The sequence below is a fragment of the Nannobrachium achirus genome (genome assembly GCF_963921795.1).
Source record: "Nannobrachium achirus genome assembly, chromosome: 1".
Taxonomy (NCBI): Eukaryota; Metazoa; Chordata; class Actinopteri; order Myctophiformes; family Myctophidae; genus Nannobrachium; species Nannobrachium achirus.
The window spans coordinates 15357115-15378377 of record NC_137810.1 but is presented as its reverse complement, the minus strand read 5'-3'; the positions used below and the strand labels follow the sequence as shown (position 1 = coordinate 15378377).

Below are 21263 nucleotides of genomic sequence, written 5' to 3'. Positions count from 1 at the left end.
CAGTAATTTTAAGTGTGCCAGCAAAGAGTCATGCAGATCCTACCTACTCTAATTCTATGGACGATGGCTTAGTTTGAGCCTCCGGATACTTGCTTAGTTTGAAGGAACAAGTGTCAAGCATGTGTCAAGTGAACCTCTAATACAAATAATACCACTACCGGTTGGGGACTTCAAAATAAAATAGACTTTGAGTACTTAATAACTTAACTTAAATAACAGATACAAAAGCCTATAACCTACACTACACACTAACTTTGAAGGGTATCTAGGGGGATACCCCTGTTGAGGCATGCTGTATCTGTCTGTCTGTCTGTCTGTCTGTCTGTCTGTCTGTCTGTCTGTCTGTCTGTCTGTCTGACTGTGTGGATTCAGAGTAGGCTAAACATTTAATCGAACCACACTTCTACCTGTATCCAAGAATCAAAATGTTCCTAGTCAAAACTACTAATGTTCCTAGTCAAAACTCATAATTGTAATTGAAGATATATATTCTTCTGGGGGGGGGGGGGGGAAGAGAGTGTCACTGTCACCAGAATATCTCAAGAACGGCCTACTGAGTGTGTGCATCGCAGAGAAACAGAAGGACTGATGTATAGGCCTACATCAGAAAATCACCATATATGAGTACTTTGATGTCATCAATATCGATAAATTGTGGAACGCCCTACCGAAGGCCTTAAAGGAGTGTAAATCCCTTCCTTCCTTTAAAACCGCTCTGAAAAGCTACTGGCAGCTGCCACTCAAAACTGGTCAAAGAAAACAAAGCATCCTTATCTCCCCCTGACCTTTCTATCGTAAACACCATTTTATTTTGCATTGTGTTTTATGACTGTTTTTTTAAATATTTTCTACATAGTAGTCTACTGTTTTATTTGTCTGTCATTCAATGTTATAGGTCTATTAAAAAAGGACCCCAATTGAAACAAGCTCCAAAAGCTTTGTGTTTATGCTTTTAGTTGACCTTGTACCAGTGAACATGAAACTGTACATTTTCCTATGCAAACTTCTAATAAAGTATTCAATCAATCAATCATCAATCAATATGCTATAGTAGGTTACTGAGTTGATCACCAGTCACAGACAGCATCATCGGCATGGATGCCATATTTGGGCATATAACCATATATTAGCATAAATGGTACAACTAAATGACAGATAGAGCCCATATATGGGCATAAAAGTGACAACGACAGACAGAGAGAGAGAGAGAGAGAGAGAGAGAGAGAGAGATCGGGTGGACATTCCCAGCATCGTTCCCGACTTTCGTTCCCAATTAGGCCTTACTTTGAAGCCCATTACCGGAAGTACATTCATTGCTCAATTGTGTTAATTTAACGTCAAAACATCCAAAGATATGCTTAGTTATATTAAACCGAATTATGTTCGCGTAGTTCTTTACACAGACAGCTATGTTGCTGTACCTGTTCATGGGTACATAATAGGCTACGTTGAAGTATTTTTTCATGTTAAAAACAAAACAAAAAAGATCACGCTATCGCTATCCATCCTCAGACCTCAGCGTCAGCTCTACTAGTGCATTGCAACAGCGGGCATTAATGGAATGTAACCGGAGAAATGCACTGAAGATAAGTAGGCTAGTTAAGCCCTTAAAAATGTCTGACTATGGCATATGGAACGTATCTCAACATGCCTAGATGAAAAAGTGTTTGCTTTTCCCAAATCAGGATAGTTGGGCGATGATTTTAATGAAAGATTCGTGTAAAACTACATCTGAACCACACCAGTTTTCATATTCATTAGCCACCCAGCGATGAGAGAGTACACGTGGCTCGTTGGTCTAGGGGTATGATTCTCGCTTCGGGTGCGAGAGGTCCCGGGTTCAAATCCCGGACGAGCCCATATTTTTGATCGACACAATAAAACCATTCTGTTTGGAGAAATAGCGACCACACGCTCCTACGGATTCCATTATCGCGTCCAGTGCGGGCGCATGACACAAAATTTTGTTGACGTTATGCTGCAGGTGATATCACGTCGTCAAGAGTCAGACACTACGCACTTTGTTGTCTTGTAATAACAAATCGTTAAGTCGTGTTGCTGAGATTTTTTTTTATTTTTTTCTGGTGTGATAACGCAATAATTTAGTCGTTATTTATCTGAAAACGTATTCAGAAAATCTGCCTATCCAGACCGTTGGCGTTCTACAGTTTATATTACCATTGCCTCTGTCGAATGAATATGGCTCGTTGGTCTAGGGGTATGATTCTCGCTTTGGGTGCGAGAGGTCCCGGGTTCAAATCCCGGACGAGCCCAATTTTTAAACGCTCCGAACATGGACTATGATAGGCTAGTAGATTATTATTTTTATTTTTTTCTGCAATCCTAGCTCTGGTACCCCAGTATCCTATCCCTTCCCTTTCAACGTGCAGTACAGCTCTCCTCAACGAGCCGAGGAGTGGGACGTGCACAGATAAATGTGCACGTTTTGAGACGTGCACTTAGGACCTATGTTGCTACTAGGGGAACCTGCCCTTTGCCCTCTGGACAGGAATGTGCTTTCCGCGATTCTGTCAAAATCATAACAAACAGAGAAGCACGCTGTGCTGCACGTTCATGTTGAGAGCGAAGGGAGGGGGAGGGAGAGGCCACGCGTGGGGGATGTCTGACAAAATGCGCATTTTGGGGTGATTCGTGATAATATCACAGTTCTGGATCAATTCTGGATTAAAAGCTTCTAATATCACTGTGATATTAGAAGCATTTTAATCCAGAATTGATCGATGTCACCAGGGCCACATACAACACTGTAGCCTAATAAACAAAACAAACATAGAGTCCTTCCTGTGCACGTCCCTGCATGATTTATTAGACCTTTAAGATAACGAAGAATAACGTGGGGGACTTGTTTTGGGATAGTTTGCAATTAAACAGATGCAAGTTGAATTAATTAAGTAAATGTACTACCAGCCCAGGACTCATAGGTAAACGAAATGCTTGAGTGTTATAGTTCAGACAACGCACTGCATGTGGACAATCATTTCACATGTTCAAAGTGTCAATTCTTGCTTACCGTCAGTCCGTAAATGTAGTTGGCAGACAGAAATATACAAGGAGCCTTTTTACTGGCAAGATCGATAAGTAATAAGCCTAATAAGTATTTCTCCCAGCAGAAAGCCTGGTGAGGCGAGGTTACCTAAAGTAACAGCCTAACACGTGACGTCACTGCGTAGTCAGAAGAATAATAATCCGAGATCAACATGGAGGAAGTCAAACATTGACGTCTTTGAAGTCGACATGAAAAACTGTTGGCCTGCTGTTGATCGTTTCCTCAAACCCAGTTTTACTGACACTTTACTAAGTTACTGTACTGTACTGCTTTATATTGTTGATATACAATATTGATAGGCTACTGTGATTGTCGATAGCCCCCTCCCCCCTTACTGCTTCTGCACAGTGTAGACTGGAGTGGATAGGCTACTGAATGTTTGTCAGACGAAGACAAGTTTAGCTGAGAGATAGATTAAGCAGGGACCCCACTACATATAGATAGTAGTTATACTTTTTGTAAGCTCTTTCATCAGTGTTGAGTAAAATCATGTTTTTCCCCTCTAGGCCTACACAAAATTGTGAGCTTGTAGATCTGCTATTTTCTGAGAATGTTCCAGACAGAATAGGAATATTAGGGTTCAATATATGAATGTAAAAAAAAAAAGGAAAAAAAAAAAACATTTGGCGGCCCCCCTGTGGTAACTCTGAGGACACCCTAGGGATCCCTGTTGCTGTATCAGGTATGCTGTGTCATGTATTGTTGATACATACTGTTGTTTCATATTGTTTGTTCACCTTTGATTCTTAAACCTCTTGTAGATGTGTCAAAAGTCTTCCACTGCAGTCTGAGCTGTACTATAACTGCTGCTCAGCTGCTGCAGTAAGCACTGCCTCTGGCAACTGAATTTCCCCTGAGATAATTATGTCAAAAACAAATGTGGGTGTTGAATGTGTATCTTATACACAGGTTATTAATGTTTTCAAAATGTATAATAATCAAGTTTTTATCCACATGTATCACATCTATTTACACCACAATGCCTCTTCACTGGTTTAATTCACCAGTGAAGATTAGGTTCGCTCAAATCTAGATTACCACATCCGTGCCCAACAAGTGCATTTCATTTGATTTCCATAAGCGCCATACTGTCCCTCTTTGAATGTGGGGGCCGGGTTTGATATCACTTTTTACGTCATATCCCCCCCATCCCCAGCCCACCACCCATCAGCCCTCACTCCACCCAGCCTCCATCAGCCCTCCCTCCACCTGCCCTCTGTCACACACAAAACAAAGAGAGTCAGCTCACAGCCAACCAGCCGGGGAGTTCAGGGAAGCCCATGATCCCCCCCTGCCTTTGTGCTTCTGCACTGTGTGTCACAGCCCATCCCGGCTGTCTAGCTCCCACAGCTGTTGGGCATGGCCCTGAGGGAAGAGGCACACAGCCTCGTCCCGCCCCTCACAACACCGCCAGTGCTTTTAACCGGCCGCTGAGCAGCTCTGAGCACGACAACTCATAGAACGATCTGGAGAGAGAGAGAGAGAGCCGCAGCAGAGCTGCCTCTTGTTGCCTCTTGTTCCTCCTTCTCTTCCTCCGCAGTGTTCTCTCCCGGAACTTTAGGTACCTGAAACCACAGACCTCAACAAACACCAAGTCTACACCCGCAGCCGGCGTCTAAACGGTAAGTAAAAGATGCATGGTTTTAGGATTAATCAAGACTTGAGTAAGACGTTCCCATTGATGTGGTGTTAAGCAGGAGGAGACCAAACTGAGTGGGATTGTCTTTATTCGGTTTTACTGAGAATGAATGACATGATAGACTTAAGGTATAGGTTATCCTTATTCAAGTTTCTGATCTTTGACCTGTAGGTGGTTCACTGTAAACATTCAAGCAGTAATATCTGTCTAGTGGGAGGAGCATCAGGTTATTGGTTTGAAATTCCAATTTGAATAACAACGCAAAGATGAAAACATTAACAGTATGATCTCTTTTGCACCTCATCTGTGTGAAAATGTAATTATCGACATGTGCCAAAATATCAATAAAATAAACCCAGCTCAAACTCTTGTGTAATATCGGTGTTTGTATTTTCCCCCTCAACATAATAAACATTGAAAGTGCTATTGCTGTTTGACCATATACTGCCTCCATGTTGATCATTCTAAAAAAAATCTTTTTATTCCACAGGGCCAGTGATCAGTGATCGGTGTCATCACCATCTGCAACAGTGTTCCGAAGGGTCGTATTGATCCTCGCGACACCTGGTGTTGGTATCCATTAGCGTACATCAGACGGACCATGGTGCTGTGTGAGGACAGGGAGTGTAGCGTATGCTATCAGCCCTACTCGCGGCAGGACCGTGTCCCCAGGGTGCTGCACTGTAGACACACCTTCTGTGCACCGTGCCTGGAGGTCATCTCCCAGGCCAAGAGCGGCCTGCTCACGGTGAGCTGCCCGCTCTGTCGACGGGTGACCTGTGTAGGTCGCGGCCTCAGCCTGCAAGAAGCTCTGTGGGTGAACAGCAGGCTGTGGGATCAGATACCAGAGAACGAGGAGGTAGAGGAGGAGGAAGAACTGCAACGCGAGGCTGAAGAAGAGGAGGCAATCACGGAGGCTAACGGACAGCCTTCCCCTCAAGCAGAATGGTGAGTTCAGCCTGGCACGCATGCGCACACAGCACACACAAGGGTTGTATCCAATATGAATAAACCAGATTCCCAAGCAAATATGCACAGAAGTCGACATTAGATACACAATAATAACAACTTGTTTTCCTTCACTTTTCAGCCCTTCTGTCAGCCACTCCAGAACAAAGCTCAAATTTCCAGCCTTCTTCAGAAAGTTCAGCCTGACAAAACAGCAAGAGAGGGTGCTGCCTGGCTGTAATGTGTAAGTCAATTGTGTAATTGTGTCACCGTTGTTTTCCTGACGACTGACGTTTCATAATGTGTGCAACTTATTTCTTCACCTGAACACCACCTTGTTTATTACACCCAGTGTTTTCATTCATGCCACACTGTATTACCATAGAATGTGAGAATGATATAATGTGGTCTAATAATTGTTCTGTTTCTTTCAAAAAAGGGAGATGAAATCCTGGCGCAGGCTCTCAACTGAAGAGACCTTGTAGGATGTACAGTGGAAACGAATGGATGAACTGCATTGTGCCAAGTGACAACGATACCTCTCAGGATGCAAAACGAGAGCTTCTTTGAGCCTTGAACATGGAACCAGATTCACCTCTATCTAGTCAACATCCTGATGTTGTGGAAGAAGACTCCATCCATGTGTACCAAACATGTTTTTGTCGTTTGGAAAGGAAAGCAGTGAAACTGCCAAAGCTGTTCCCATTTCCCCATTATTTATTCGCAGCCTAATTCCTCACAGCTGGTGCTGTGGGGTTTAGTTCAGCTGCCCTGTCCCAACGGGGCTAATGTCTCAGGAGAAGCCAAGACCCCCGCTCATAACAGATGGCCTCCAGAGGCTGAAGCCGTGGCGGCAAACACAATATTTAATTTATTATCTGCTTTTGTATTTATGATAACTCCTTGCCTACTTGTTTAAATTGTTTAATAAAAAAATATTTTTTGAAAGTACAGTAACTGTGCTTCTTTATCCCCCCCCCCCACACACACACACATACACACACACACACCTTGTTTTAGTATTATGTGACCAAGAGGTCAGGACCATTAGGTCAGAGTGCATGCCATTTCATGACACACACACACACACACGCAGACACACACGCACGCACACACACACAAACAAACGCACGCACGCATGCGCGCACACACACACACACACACACACACACACACACACACACACACACTGCGCGCACACAGTAGGACTACTCCAGAAAGAAGCCTATATAGCCTACCCAGATACTGTGTCAAGCTCTGCATGCAAAAAGTCAATATGGAAATGATAACGTCTAAAAGAAGCATGTGCTTTAGAAGTAATTGTGAGGAAAGACTGAGCAATTTTCTGCTTAGTCCATGAGCACCATTCACGGCACGTTAAGTATTTAAGGGATCGAAAACAAAAGTGATGCAACCGGGAGATTTCTTTTAATGCTATCATCTGCCGAAGATTACCTTTGAAAGGCCTGACAGAGAACAATAAGTTCCAACAAAAGACTCAGCCATCCATATAAATGGATTATAAGCTCCATTCATTGAGCATCTGTCAAGTATTTCATGTTAGAAGATATTAAGTATTGGGTCATTGCTAGGATGGAAATGGCTTTTCTCCTATTGTGCCACCTCATGTACACAGATCAGTTCAAAAATACACAACCCTTTTCATCCACTGTATTACATCCACTCAGCATTTAAGATGCACATATGCTACCCTGGTTGTGGTCAATATCCTCCTGAAAGGAAAAGAGGTTAAACATAATTCCAAACTGAAAATAAGGTCTCTGTTTGGGTCTCTGTAGAGCTGTTCTCATTGGCAGTTATTTACAGACGTGATGACTAAACCAAGCATTGTTTTCCTGTCATACTGGTTTGGTGGCCAACGGTCTGTTAGCAGGCTGTTGAAACTGCACCACACTGTGCAAAACACAGTAGAGAGCAGGATGCACATGGGAGTCACGTTTTGTTACCAGTTGTGGAAAAAGTACTCAATTTCTTTACTCAAGTAAAAGTGTTGGCATGTACTTAAAGTACCAAAAGTAAAAGTACTCATTATGCAGAATGCCCATTTCAAATTTTCAAATGTACGATCATCTTTTGAAAATAGTAGATCTACAAGCTCACAATGTGTCCCTTTGCAACGCATTGTGAGCTGAGATGGGCTATTTTCAAATGGCCGAAATGTATACAGTATATGGCTGAAGTGGTTAATGTATGTTTTGTATTAATAATCAAAATCTACAAAGTAACTAGTAACTATAAAGTGTTCAAATAATTGTAGTGGATAAAGTACAATGTTTGAATCCGAGATGTAGTGGAGTAAAAAAAAGTATTGGAAACTGGAAATAAGTAAAGTACAAATACCTCAAAATTGTACCACTGTTTGTTACCTGCTATAAGTACAGATATGTTTCTTTCATGTCATTTGTGGATTGTGGACTTTTATGCTCAAGTCTTAACCTCATGAGGAAAGCAGTCCACTTGCAAGCAACTAATAAGATTGGACCATGTAATGAATGCTATGGTACCATTCTCACATTCACCTATCCATATCCGTTCAATATACTGATATACTGAACAACATACAGTATTTATAAAGTATTGTATATTTATACTATTTAAACTGCACCCAGTGCAGGTGTCTATAGTGTCTGAATTGATCTGTTTAAAAAATAATATTGTATATTTTAGTCTTATCGATCAGGGTTTGGTTCCCGTCTTTGTTCCTGTGTCTCACCCTTACTACTGTGTTGCTGCTGTTACCTTTATTGATTTTCCTGGGATCAATAAAGCTTTATCTTGTCTTTCAGTTCTATTAAATCTTTTCTGTTTTGTTGATGCCTTACAGATTTCTTTAAATCATGTCTTCATGTAACTTTATTCTATTATCGTTTCATTTCAACCTTTTATTTTCAATTATTCCAATGTCCTTTTATTGTGTTTCTTTTGTCTTAATGCTCTGTGCCCTGTTGCTTAATGTTTAGTGCAAAGAACCTATAATTGCCTTATTGTTGAAATATACTATGCAAATAAACTTGCCTTGGCTTATAATTAATGTACCCTTATACTGTATGTAACAGCAAATGTAGTCCAGAGAGGAGATAATTGGTCTGAAACAGAGCAAGGAGAATCGCTTGCACTGCTTGATTTGGTTAGCCTGAATAAAAGCTAATGAGGCAATTATTGTATCAGGTGCTGGCTGCTAACATTACTTGCGCTTTGGGCTCAGGCTTTGCATAACATTTTAGATTTCTAGCAAAATCCAGTTCTCACTATTCTGTAGTAATATCCTGAGTGTTCATTTCTTAATGTATTGAATACACAGGACCACAATGGAAACAAGCCCCCAGGGCTTCTTGTGTTATCCTTTAAACAATGATTGTAAATCGTACCCCTGTACTAATAGCAAACAGTTAATAACGTATTCAATCAATTAATCAATCAATCAAAATCCTCAAGGTTTTATGGTTGCCATTAGTAGGCCTATTTGGGGAAGATGTTGTACAGTATACCCTAAGGGGTTTTCAAAGTAGCCAAAAATAAGGCTTTTTATGTCTATATTCAAGAAGAAAGCAAATAATTACATACTATTGTCATTCATACAATGTACCCTAGTAAAAAGTCATGTAATGATGGATATTTGATGTGTCGTTGAATGTTTTCTAAAAACATACACTAAAAAAAGTTAACAAAACTAAGTTATTGTAGTTACGGTATTTGAAATTATGCATTGTTGGACTGTAAGTGGGAAATTGGTTTGATTGATTGATTGAAGACTTTATTAGAAGTTTGCATAGGAAAAGGTACAGTTTCATGACGGTACAGTTCACTGGTACAAGGTCTACTAAAAGGAGATCCATGAAAAGACTAAGCTTATTTCCACTGGAAACCATTGAAGTATCTCATATAACATTGAATGACAGACAAATAGAACACAGTACTATGCAGTAGATATGTAAAGAAAAACAAAATAGAAGACAGTAAGTCAAAACAAACAGTATATACAAAGAAGGGGCAGGGGAGGGTAGGGTTGGGCTAGATTCTTTTTTACCAGTTGCGAACGGCTGCTGCCTGTAAGTGGTTTTTCAGGGCAATTTTAAAGGATGCTAGTGATCCACACTCCTTTGTGGCCTTCGGTAAGGCTTTCCACATTTTGGTGGTATAGCAGAAAAAAGAGTTTGACCCTTTGTTGGTTTTGACTCTGGGTTGAAAGTGATCTGTGGCGCTGCCTCTGGTGTTGTAATTATGGACATCCTTAATGTTTATAAAGTATTTTGACAGGTACTTGGGTATCATAGTGGTGTAGTGTATCTTGTACACCAGGCCCATTGCAAGTTGCTGTACTCTGTCAACTACTCTGAGCCACCCCACTCTTAACTGGTGAGTAGCGGTGAGGTGAGTCTGATAGGGAAGTCTAAGCAGGACCCTAATTAGTTTATTTTGGGCTGTTTGTAGTTTAGTTTTCAGGGCTTGTGGGGCGTCACAATACCATACGTGGACTCCGTAGTCAAAGAGGGGCTGGATTATTGCACCAGCTATGGTCTTCAGTGTGTTGGAATTGACCATCGGGGCGATCCTCTGTAGGAAACGAGTTCGTTGGTTGATTTTATTTATTACTTTAGAAGTCATCTTTTCACTGGAAAGATTAGCTTCAAGGATACATCCTAAGTAAGAGATTTCGTTTTTTCGTGTTATGACCTTGTCACCCACTTTGATTGTGAAGTTATCAACTTTTTTGAGGTTATGATTTGATCCAAAGAGGATGGACTCTGTTTTACCCAGGTGAATTGATAATTTGTTGTCGTTAAGCCATGTGCAGATCTTACTTAGTTCAGAGTTAAGTGTCTTCTCAACCTGCAAGTGGTCCTTGCCCGAGACTAGGAGAGCCGAGTCATCCGCGAACAGGAACAGGTTGCAGTCACAAGCAGATGCCATGTCGTTCACGTATATTAGGAACAACAGAGGTCCCAGTATGCTACCTTGAGGAACACCACAGTTTACCGGGAGGGGGGGGGACAGGGTACCGTTAATCTCCACCACCTGTTCCCTCCCCACCAGGTAAGACTGCATCCACCTCACTGCTGCGCTGTCAAGACCGATGGCTTTTAGTTTCTCAATCAGAATAGAATGATTTACGGTGTCAAATGCCTTCTGGAGGTCCATCATGACCATGCCGCTATATTTGCCGTCATCCGCTTCGCGTTTGATTTGGTCAGTCAAATAGAGAAGGCATGTGTCAGTGGAATGAGATTTTCTGAATCCAGATTGGAACTCGTAAATCAGATTATTCTCATCGAGATATCTTGCTATCTGTTCGTAGACTATTTTCTCCATGACTTTGGATATGGAGCTAAGAATGGAAACGGGACGGTAGTTTCCAGGGTCTAGTTTGCTACCTTTTTTATGCAGGGGGGTTACTTTTGCTAGTTTGAAGTCCTGTGGGACATGACCCTGTTCGATGGAAAGGTTAATTATGTGGGTAATTATTGGAGCAATGGTGGCGGCTGAATCTCTGAGAAATCTAGCTGGAATTTTATCAAGGCCAGTGGCCTTGTGTTGAGGTAGGGCACTCAGTTTTTTAAACACTTCATCAGTTGTCACTGTGGCAAGTTTAAAACTGTCTTTTCTGACGCCCAGTTTATTGTAGAATTTCTTAACAAATTTTACACCATACCGCCCAGATGGGGCGACCAGTTTTTCAACCAGCGAACGGGCCACGGTGGTAAAGGTTTCGTTAAGATGGGTAGCCACTTCACATTTGTCAGAAATGAGAGCGGTGTCCGTTTTGATGTTTATGCTGTGGCCTATGGTTTTAGGTTTTAAGCCTAATGTGTTGTTAAGCAACTTCCATAGGTCTCGTGGTTTGTTTTTGAATTCGTCGATTTTTTCATCAATGTAGTTTTTTTGGGCGGCTCTAATATAGGCAGTTGTCTGGTTTCTAAGCTTCTTGCACTGAGCAGTTAGATGCTTGATTTGGATATTGAGGTCAGGGTTGAATTTTTTTTTAAGTTTTTTGCAGCACTTACGTTTTTCATCGTACTTTTTGTCTCTGAGTTTAGCTGATTCAGCAATATCTGAGTTATACCATGGCTCTTGGCGGGCTTTAACCCTATTCAGTGGAAAGTGCAGGTTTTTCATAAATTGCTCCAGATTGAAGTATGCAGCTATCTATTCTAAAGTCGTGAGGTTGTCTGGACAAAATGTCCACTGTGGACATAGCTGACACATACAAGCCATGGAGATCCCTGACGTCAGAGCATCGTGACTCGTGAGGCAACAGTTTGTTGTGCGTGACATCAGACCAGAGCTCGAACAGCAAGAGAGAGGAGGGAGAGATTTGGAGGCGGAGCCGGGAGGGACAGGAGGTGGGAGTGTGAGAGGGGGGAAAGGGAGGGGGGAGAGTAATTAAACATGTACTGTATCTGGTGGGAACAGAAGCATCTGGGATCATGAAGACCAGACACAGGGAAAGCTGAGATGCTCTCTCCTCCGCTCTTAGCCTTCCCAGGCTACTGATGTTGGCGGTGGTAAGATGACACCTGGGGTTCAATTTAAGTCATAACCTCACAAGATTATTTTGGGAGGTCTGCAACTTTAGTCTTCTTCAGTGACTTGGAGATTGGATATCATTGTACCATGACGTAGCGTACGTGCATAGTCAAAGTGACACTGAATGAGAGCTCCGGCCAAGGTCCTCATTGCACTACTGTAGACATACAGTATGGAGATATCCTGCCCAAGAATCTGGTTCTTTGGTTGACCTTCGAGATCACCTTCAACGCCATTTTCTCACCTGTGAGTTTGTTATCCAATATACCTACCTATATAAGTGACCTCTTCCTTCTGACTGTAATTGTGAAACCTGGGAATTTGCTGAGGTTGATACTTGACCCAAATAAAATATTTTAACTGTAATATTCAGCATTCAACCAAGTAAATATGAATTGCAATGATTAAATGTTGTAAACTAGTGAAAATATGGGATAACAAAGCTAATTATGTAGAGCTGAAGGACAATAGTGTGATACTGAAGGACGGATTTAATATAATATATTTAACAGGCAGTTCCTTGGTCACCAACATCAAGTAATGACCTTAACCAACCAACCATACCGTATAAAGATTATTCTTACCTCTCTTAATTTAGATAAAATAATAACATTACAAGTATGTCTATGTGTTGTACAGAAAATACATACATACATACATATTTATATTATGTTAATTGAGTGGCCTTCAATCCCCATTTTCACGTCTTGTTTGTATATTGCTTGGTCTAGGCCTATTACAGCCACTGTGTGTTTTGAATATTCATACTCATGGCTCGGCAAGGCTTACTTATACTTAGCCCTACCTGAGGTGAAACTCTACGTGCATCTTTCCATAACCAGCGGTCAGTTTTCCAGTACTGCACAATGTAAGTACAATTTTGAGGTATTTCTTACTTTCTTCATTATTTACAATTTTCAATATTTTTGCTTGTACCCCATTATACATCTCAGAGGAAAATATTGTTGTTTTACTCCAATTGTATGGAAACCTTATTTACTACTTTGTACATTTTGATTATTAATTCAAAACACATGCACTAACCACTTAAGACCTTTGAAAATAGCAGATGTATAAGCTCATAATGCACCGCAATGGGAACACATTGTGAGCTTGTAGTTCGGCTATTTTCAATGTATTCTTTAATTCATTTTGAACTTATGAAATGGGCCATTCTGCGCAATGAATAGGCATACTTTTGGTACTTTAAGTATATTTGAATGCAGATAGTTTTGTGCTTTTGCTCATGTACATTTTGAATACAGGACTTCTACTTGTAACAGAGTATATCTACATTGCAGTATTGATACCTTTACGAAAGTAAAACATGTGAGTAGGCTGCTTCTTCCATCACTGCTGGAAACAGCGGCCCTAGGGGTCCACAATAGTGGACCCAAAGCCAAAACATCCACATATAGATCCAATGTACAGATTCTCACGCTCACTCTCAGACACTGTACCTAATGCAAAGTGGAAACTCTTTCCTGGTCAAACTGGAAACCAGCTTGGAAACCTTCCAGTGTGCATCCACAACAAGTACACAGCCTTGCTTGGTGTTGATACAGGCTGCTCGAGGTTTATGTCCAGTTAAAAATGGACATATCCACTAGGTCAGAGGTTCTCAACCTGTGGGCCAGGACCCCCCGACATTAAAGCTCAGCACACATCTTGACACTACTGCTGAAATATATTGTACCTGACTGTCTTCAGGTACTTACAACCTGGTTTCTATCCCATCCAGTATTATTACTATTACTTCTATCATGTATTATCTTGTAAACATTGATTGTACTGTTGAATTAGCACAGTCTGCTTGACTGTGCTGTTTGTGGCTTGTACCTGTTGGATTACGGGACCTAATTATACATTTTCCTTTTTTTTTAACTCCTTTTTCTCATAACTGTCTTGATATCACAGAATTCGGAGGGTTTTCTCTCTCATACGAATGATATAAAGTCATACACAAAAATACTCACAATTCAGGCCTATAAATGTTCCGACTGAGCTTTCATATAGGAATCAGATCGGACCATATTGACAGAAAGGGGAAAAACACTTTCTATAAAGCCCTAAAGTCTGATTGACGTAGTTGGTGTAGTTGAGTTCTATGGGGGTTCTCTGAGGGAGGAGTGGTGACGTTCTGGCTATCCAGGCAATACATATGCAACTACACTTGCAATTATCAATTGCATCTTTCTAGTTTTTGGCCAGACTAGAACAATAGTGTGGTTAACCTACTACAGGGTTCCCCAATAGGCGGCCCGCGGGGGCTACTGTCTGGCCCACACCAACCCCAGTAATAATGGTGGTATAAGACTGAGCAGCAACAACACTAGTATATCGTCGTTGTCGGGAGAAATCTCGTATCTCCAAATTTGTACGTTCTTTTGCAAATCATACAAGGCCGTCGCACAAAAGTTGTGAAAACAGCAGATCTACAAGCACACAACGCCTCGCACCGCGAGGCGTTGTCTGCTTGTAGATCGGCTGTTTTCACTAGTTTAAATCATTTTTAATACGATAAATTCAAAACGAACGGTTTTGGACATACAAGATTTTCACCTGACAACGACGAAAACTGTTGCTGGAGTAGTGGGAACACCACTGTCGCCCCCTGCAACGTTGTGGCCCTCGGCTTGGTACCCTAGACATAATTTGGCCCTTGGGGAAAACTAATTGGGGAACCCTGCCCCACTAACTAGAAAGATGCAATTGGAAATTGCAAGTGTGGTTGCCATCACTATATTCTGCAGCAAGCTAACTGTCATGTCCTGTGTGCGTACGTGTGTGTGTTTGTGTTTGTGTGTGTGCGTGTGCATGTGTGTGACTGTGTCTTCACTTCAGCAGGACTGACACCATTTCCTCCATCTTGATCTGCTGTGAAACCTGTGGAAGGTTTCTTTCTCATGCTGGTGGTGGGTTCCCATGATGTTGTTTCAGACAAGCAGCCAGGTTTATTTGTAGACCTGGCAGTAACGGTATGTCCCACACTTGCCTCATTGCCCAAGCTTCATGGGATGCTTAATTACATTTTGTGGGCTCACTCCAGCGAGCACTCACTACATGTAGTTGTCCCCAATTTATATTTATTTATTCCGCCACTTTTTTTGTCATCCTATACTACTCCCACATTCTTTGAGCTAGAAATTTAGTTCAAACTTCAGCTTGTTCAGCTTTACACAGTTATTATTACTTGTATTTTTGTCTTTAGAAATTGTAATACTTTTTGAGGCTTTGTTCGGAGAACAACAACATACTGTACTGTGGTACTTGTACAGGTTCTGTGTGTTGAAGCACAGGTAATCAACCACTACCTGCTGGACCAGGGGTTCTCAAAGTCCGGGGGACCCCCTAGGGGTCCTTGGAGGTGCACCAGGGGAAGACAAAGCCAGATGTAGGAGCGGTTAGCAGTAGCACCGCTCTTTTTTTTTATTCAGCTACTTTTATGAACAAATCCAGATGCCTTTAAAACTAGTTGTCGACTCTGCTGAACACATTGTCTGAAGTGTAGAGCCTGTCTGGCTGGGGTTGATATGGTGATCAATTTACTACCATATCGTCATTGTCGGGTAGAAACCTTGTATGTCCAAAACCGTTCGTTTTGTATTTATCATTTAAAAAATGAACTAAACTAGTGAAAACAGACAATCTACAAGAACACAACGCCTTGCACCGCGTTGTGTGCTTGTAGATCTGCTGTTTTCACTACTTTTGTGCAACGGCCTTGTATGGTGAAGCAGGGCTTTACTTTGCGAAAAAATTACACATTTGAAACTTGGAGATACGAGGTTTCTGCCCGACAGTGATGATATTGAGGTCATCAACAAGCAGCGACTTCCGTGATTGGCCAGCACCAAACGTTTGTGCCACTGAACCAATATATGTGGTGGACCACACAATAGGACAACAGCAAGACTTGAAGAATCTAGTTTTAAATATAGAGAAGCTCAGAGTGTTGTGCTGGACACTGCATCTGGAACTAGACCAGGTCAACCTGGTTGTGCCAGACCCCCTGTCTGTCATCATCATTTATGACATCATGCCTTTTGTAGGCATGTCATCATCATATATACCCTTTATATAGAAAACCCGGACAGACCGACATTTGCTTATGTAGGCCTACCCATTTCATGGGTCTGGCAAAAAGGACCTACTAGAGGCGATGAAGCTGCCGTTGCCGTGGGAGACAAAGTCTACTCATTTGGAGGGTACAAAAACATCAAGGATGATCAACACAGTGTCTTTATGATGGAGGAAGTTGACCCCAGTTACACCTGTAAGAGAAGATCACATTGAGGTTCCATCCAAATATCTCTTGCTCCAAACAGCTGTGCTGATAGAAGATATCATCTACATCTGGGGGGGTTATAATATTGACACACTGGAGTACTGTAACGTGCTTTATGCATTTGTTGTCGACACCCACAGATGGTTCCAGCCCAAGGTTTCTGGAACTGTTCCAGAGGAGAGGACCAATCACTCAGCCTGTATCTTGGGGAAGGTCATGTACATTCATGGAGGATACAATTGAACTGCATACTATAATGACATGTACAAGTTGGACACAACCACAATGATCTGGACTTTAATTAACACCAGAGACACTCCACCACCTTCTACATCACATCACTCTGCCACCATCGTAGGGACAAAGATGTTTGTATTTGGGGGAATGGCCTGCTGCTTCTTCCAGAAGGACGCTATGGTCATTCAGCCTTTGCCTACAATGGAGAGCTGTACATATTTGGTGGTAGAAACCGTAATAATACTTCCCTCAATGATCTGTGGAAATTCAACCCAGAGACATTCTCCTGGACAAAGGTTTCACCCAAGAGAACAGGTCTATCTCCATTGTATATGAAGTGCTGTTGCATTGTGGGAGATCGATCGTATCATCCTCTTTGGAGCATGGGAGAGACCAGATGACCTGTTCATCTTAGACTTAAGTCCTAGTCTCAAGATGTTATGCAAGCTAGCAGTTATTCAGTACGATCTGGAGCAGTCAGAACTCACACACAACATCAGGTGGGAATTGCGAGTGTGGTTTTGCATTCCCATTCAAGTCAGGAAGCAGCATAAAGGTGACGTATAGAACTTTATAGTCACTTTAACCAATGAGGAAGCAGCAAAAACAGCTTTTAGCCATTGAGAAAGCTGCATAAAGTGGCGTCACCGAGAATGCTGCTTCCTCATTGGCTAAACGTTCCTCCATAAACTTTAATAAATGCCCTATAGACCGGTTTCTTGTTTACAAACATTGAGACTAAATGCACAGCTGAATGTATCATGTAATCAATTCCCACCAATCCCCAAACCTGTTGTTTTGGGGAGCGCTGCATGGTTTCTATTTATTGGCTAATTTTGGTACCGACCCATCAGTGTGACGTGGACCAGAAACCCGTCTATAGGGAACCACACTAAATACATAAATATAAACTAGAAAGATGCAATTGGAAATTGCAAGTGTGGTTGCCGTGACACGAGTCACACTTGCAAATAAATATCTGTCAATCCTTGTCCTATTTGAGCGTCCTTGTCCCTTTTATGCCCATATATGGAGATCTCTGATGTCATCAATATTATGGCCATATATGGACATACTGTGTCAGTCTCATGTGGTCTATGTCAGACATCTATGATGTCAGTCATCTCCATATTTGGGAAAAGTTACATTTTGTATTGTGTGTGTCTTTCTCTCCATATATGGAGCTGACTATCATCACCTGGATCTCCATATGAAGATCACAACACTGACCTCATCAAACCCTTGATAGCCATACATGGAGACGGCTTAGATCTCCATATATGGAGCTGGCCTATTACCTCTACATCTGACATCACAAACCCAGATATGGATATAGATATATAAGTCAATGGGGAAAATGTATTCACTAATACATTAGTATCGATTAAACTATGCAACTTTTCTCTAATGAAAATTATTCCACACGATTCCCGATGAAGCCGGTCGATTTGCGAGTGTGTGGCGCAAAAACTTTGGGAGGAGTAGCGTGCCAAACTTTTGGTCACTCTTTCTTGAATAATAAAGTCGGACAAGTACTATAGTGTGTTGCCCTGTTAGGGCAACCACACTCAGGGACGTGCTGGGCCCCTGATTCAGCCTGGGTAAAAGAGTTGGAGAGGCCCTCATTGCGCGCTATAGAGAGAGATCTCTCTCTATAGCGCTGCTGCCACTCAAAAATTTGCCATTTCAGATCATGACAAGTGACAAGCCAATTATATGAGTTATATTTCGTCATTGTCGGGTGGAAACCTTGTATGTCCAAAACCATTTTAAAAATGATTTAAACTAGTGAAAACAGCCGATCTACAAGCACACGTTGTGTGCTTGTAGATCTGCTGTTTTCACTACTTTTGTGCGACAGCCTTGTATGATGAAGCAGGGCTTTGCAAAAAAATGTACAAATTTGAAACTTGGAGATAGGTTTTCTGCCTGACAGTGACGATTTACTTTGTTGGCCGCCCAGCCTCCAAAATGGAACGAAGGCCGACATTTTATTTTTTTATGGCCGGCCTGGACCGGCCGTTCGGGAATCGGGAGTTGTCCCACTTTTCCCAATGGCCAGCACGTCCCTGACCACACTAATTACTGTAATGTACCCACATCTACTCACATGGGAATATAAGAAATGTCCGTATCTGTCCAGCAATTACAGTAGAACATGTTTTGTGTTAGGAATTAGGATTATTGTTATTGAGTACTTACAACTATAATTATACAGTGTTAACAGTTGGATATATTATATACATTCTTACATACTGTATTTGATTTTAAACAGTTGGTTGTGTTGCATCATGGGACTACTCTGATGAGTGTGTTTAACACTTTCAGAATGACAAACACTGAGGATCTTGCTGTGCTGCCAGTGCTGGGTGTTATAAGAAAAGAAAATAACTCGCCGTGGCTTTGGTAATAAGACATCTTTATTGATCATTTGGAGAGACATGCTAGATCTCTGTACAGTGTGAATGGAGAGCCAGCTCTGGATTGACCAAGTGAGCTCCACAGGGCTGTGGCAGAACATACGCACCCTCAGGGAATGGCCGTGGTTTCCACCCTCATAAACAGACCCCAACACCATAAGCACATTCTCTGCTGCATCACCTAAACCTTGGTCCATTTCTAGGAATGTTACAATGGTCTTCTTACTGTGGGGGTAAACAAGGGTGGAATCTATTCCATAACAAATAAGTAGTACAAATGAGTGTGCATGGCAACTGATCAATCATTTTGTCCTTAGTTATAAATAAATAACCCCGCCCTTTCCCAAAAAGTGCTCTCAAAACAAGGCTCCATGGTCAGTAATGAGAGCAATACATTCCAATGTTTGAGGGTAATAAATACTTGGGACAGAAATACAACAAAAAACGGAAGAGGCGGACAATTCGGCAATACAGGGACGTGATACACAAGGACATGATCTACTCTTTTCTTTTTGGTACAGTAGAGCAGGCATTAGGACATGACGTGTAGAACATGACACGCTAATACCGGATTCATACGTGGTTGTGCGCATCAACCACACGGTTGCACAACGCATCGCGTTGTGAGCTTGTAGATCTGCTATTTTTGTTGTGAGCAACCAAGTATAAATCAGGGCGTTAGGTCCCGACTGTACAGTACAACTTCTCCGGTGTGCCAACATAAGCTTGTCCTACACCCCTTCTCTTGCCATTCACAGTTCTGACCATTTCTGGCGGGAGATTTCAAGTAGGAGGCTGCTTGTAAACAAGTGCATTGACAGCAAACTCCCAACAAGTCTCCTCACATCACATCAAACTAAATAACCAGGAGCAAGGAGTAAAAACAAAACTTAAATATTCGTGTTCATTCAATGGGGGGTTGTTCTGTTCAGCATTCAGCATCTGCGATTCAACTGGTCTCGTCACTCCCAAACCAACAACTGAGGGAGTGCTCCGGCTAAGATCTCTTGTAGTGCTGGATGCAACTCTGCCTCTATATAATTTGGCTCATTACGTGGGTTGGGAACAGTCCGCTATCATTCACACTACTAGTGAGTGCTCTTCTTTTGGAAAGATGTGTGGAGAATTTGTAAAATGTATCATTCTACACTAAATCCCAAGACACAGTACTCCAAATGTTATGTAGATAATGAGTATTTTATAAGACTTACAGGAACTACGTTTTCACTCTAATCCTAAAACAGGTTCTTAAAAAGTGCAGTAAGATCTCACTTCAAAGACGATTCAGATTAAAGTAGTGTTTCTCATCACTGGTTGAACATAACACCAGCACATTAATATACCTGGCTCTAAAAAATAAGACCAGATTCAGTTTAAACAACATTACAACATTGCATAATGCCAACTTCGGTAGTGGTAGTAGTAGTACAGTGAATACAACTTAGAACACAAGCAGCAAAGTAAACCTCATCTCTGTGGGGGACACACCTAGTGACAGGTTCCTATTGACGACTGGAACGAGTGACAACTGGGACAGGGAGTGGAATTATATGTGGCTGTATTATTTACAAATGAAGCATTTCATCACTTCATATTCACCTGAAAGGTCGACATGTGCAAATTAGTCTTTTCTTTGTTTGACGGGAATGGAGCCGTTCGCACAAAGTGAACGGCCGTGACCACCGAGGTCACCGCGTTCCAGTGGTGACGCCGATCTTCACACAACACAAAGGTCTGATTTCCACATTTACACGTACAGTATACAGAACAGCACACAGGGAACTTTGTTTTTTTTAAAGTGTTCCTCTCTGAGGCAAGGCAAGGGCTTCTACTCTCCAAGCTGTCCACTGCCCACACACTCCGCCACCGACGTGATCACGACTACATACAGACAGACGTCACACAACGGTGGCAGATGTGTCACTGGAGAGGGAAGCACGATTTATACTTCGTTGCATGCCGGTGTCGCTCCCCAAAAATAGCCGCCATTTTCAGCGCGCGACATCATAGTACAACGTATAAAATTAAGCATGAGTGTGTGTGTGTGTGTGTGGTGGGGGAGGGGGGGAGGAGGGGGACAAACTATGACCCCAACCAATGAAGACCATCACTCAGCGA

General features: G+C 41.9%; 1 protein-coding gene across 1 annotated transcript; it reads left to right on the top strand.

The window, feature by feature from the left end:
• Positions 1 to 5307: 5307 nt before the first annotated feature.
• Positions 5308 to 5902, top strand: LOC308286310 (uncharacterized protein; the record flags this gene model as incomplete). The annotated part of the gene is made up of 2 exons (XM_080727310.1): positions 5308 to 5654; positions 5797 to 5902. 2 exons carry the CDS (start codon positions 5308 to 5310, stop codon positions 5900 to 5902), a joined length of 453 nt encoding a protein of 150 aa, XP_080583436.1.
• Positions 5903 to 21263: the final 15361 nt, after the last annotated feature.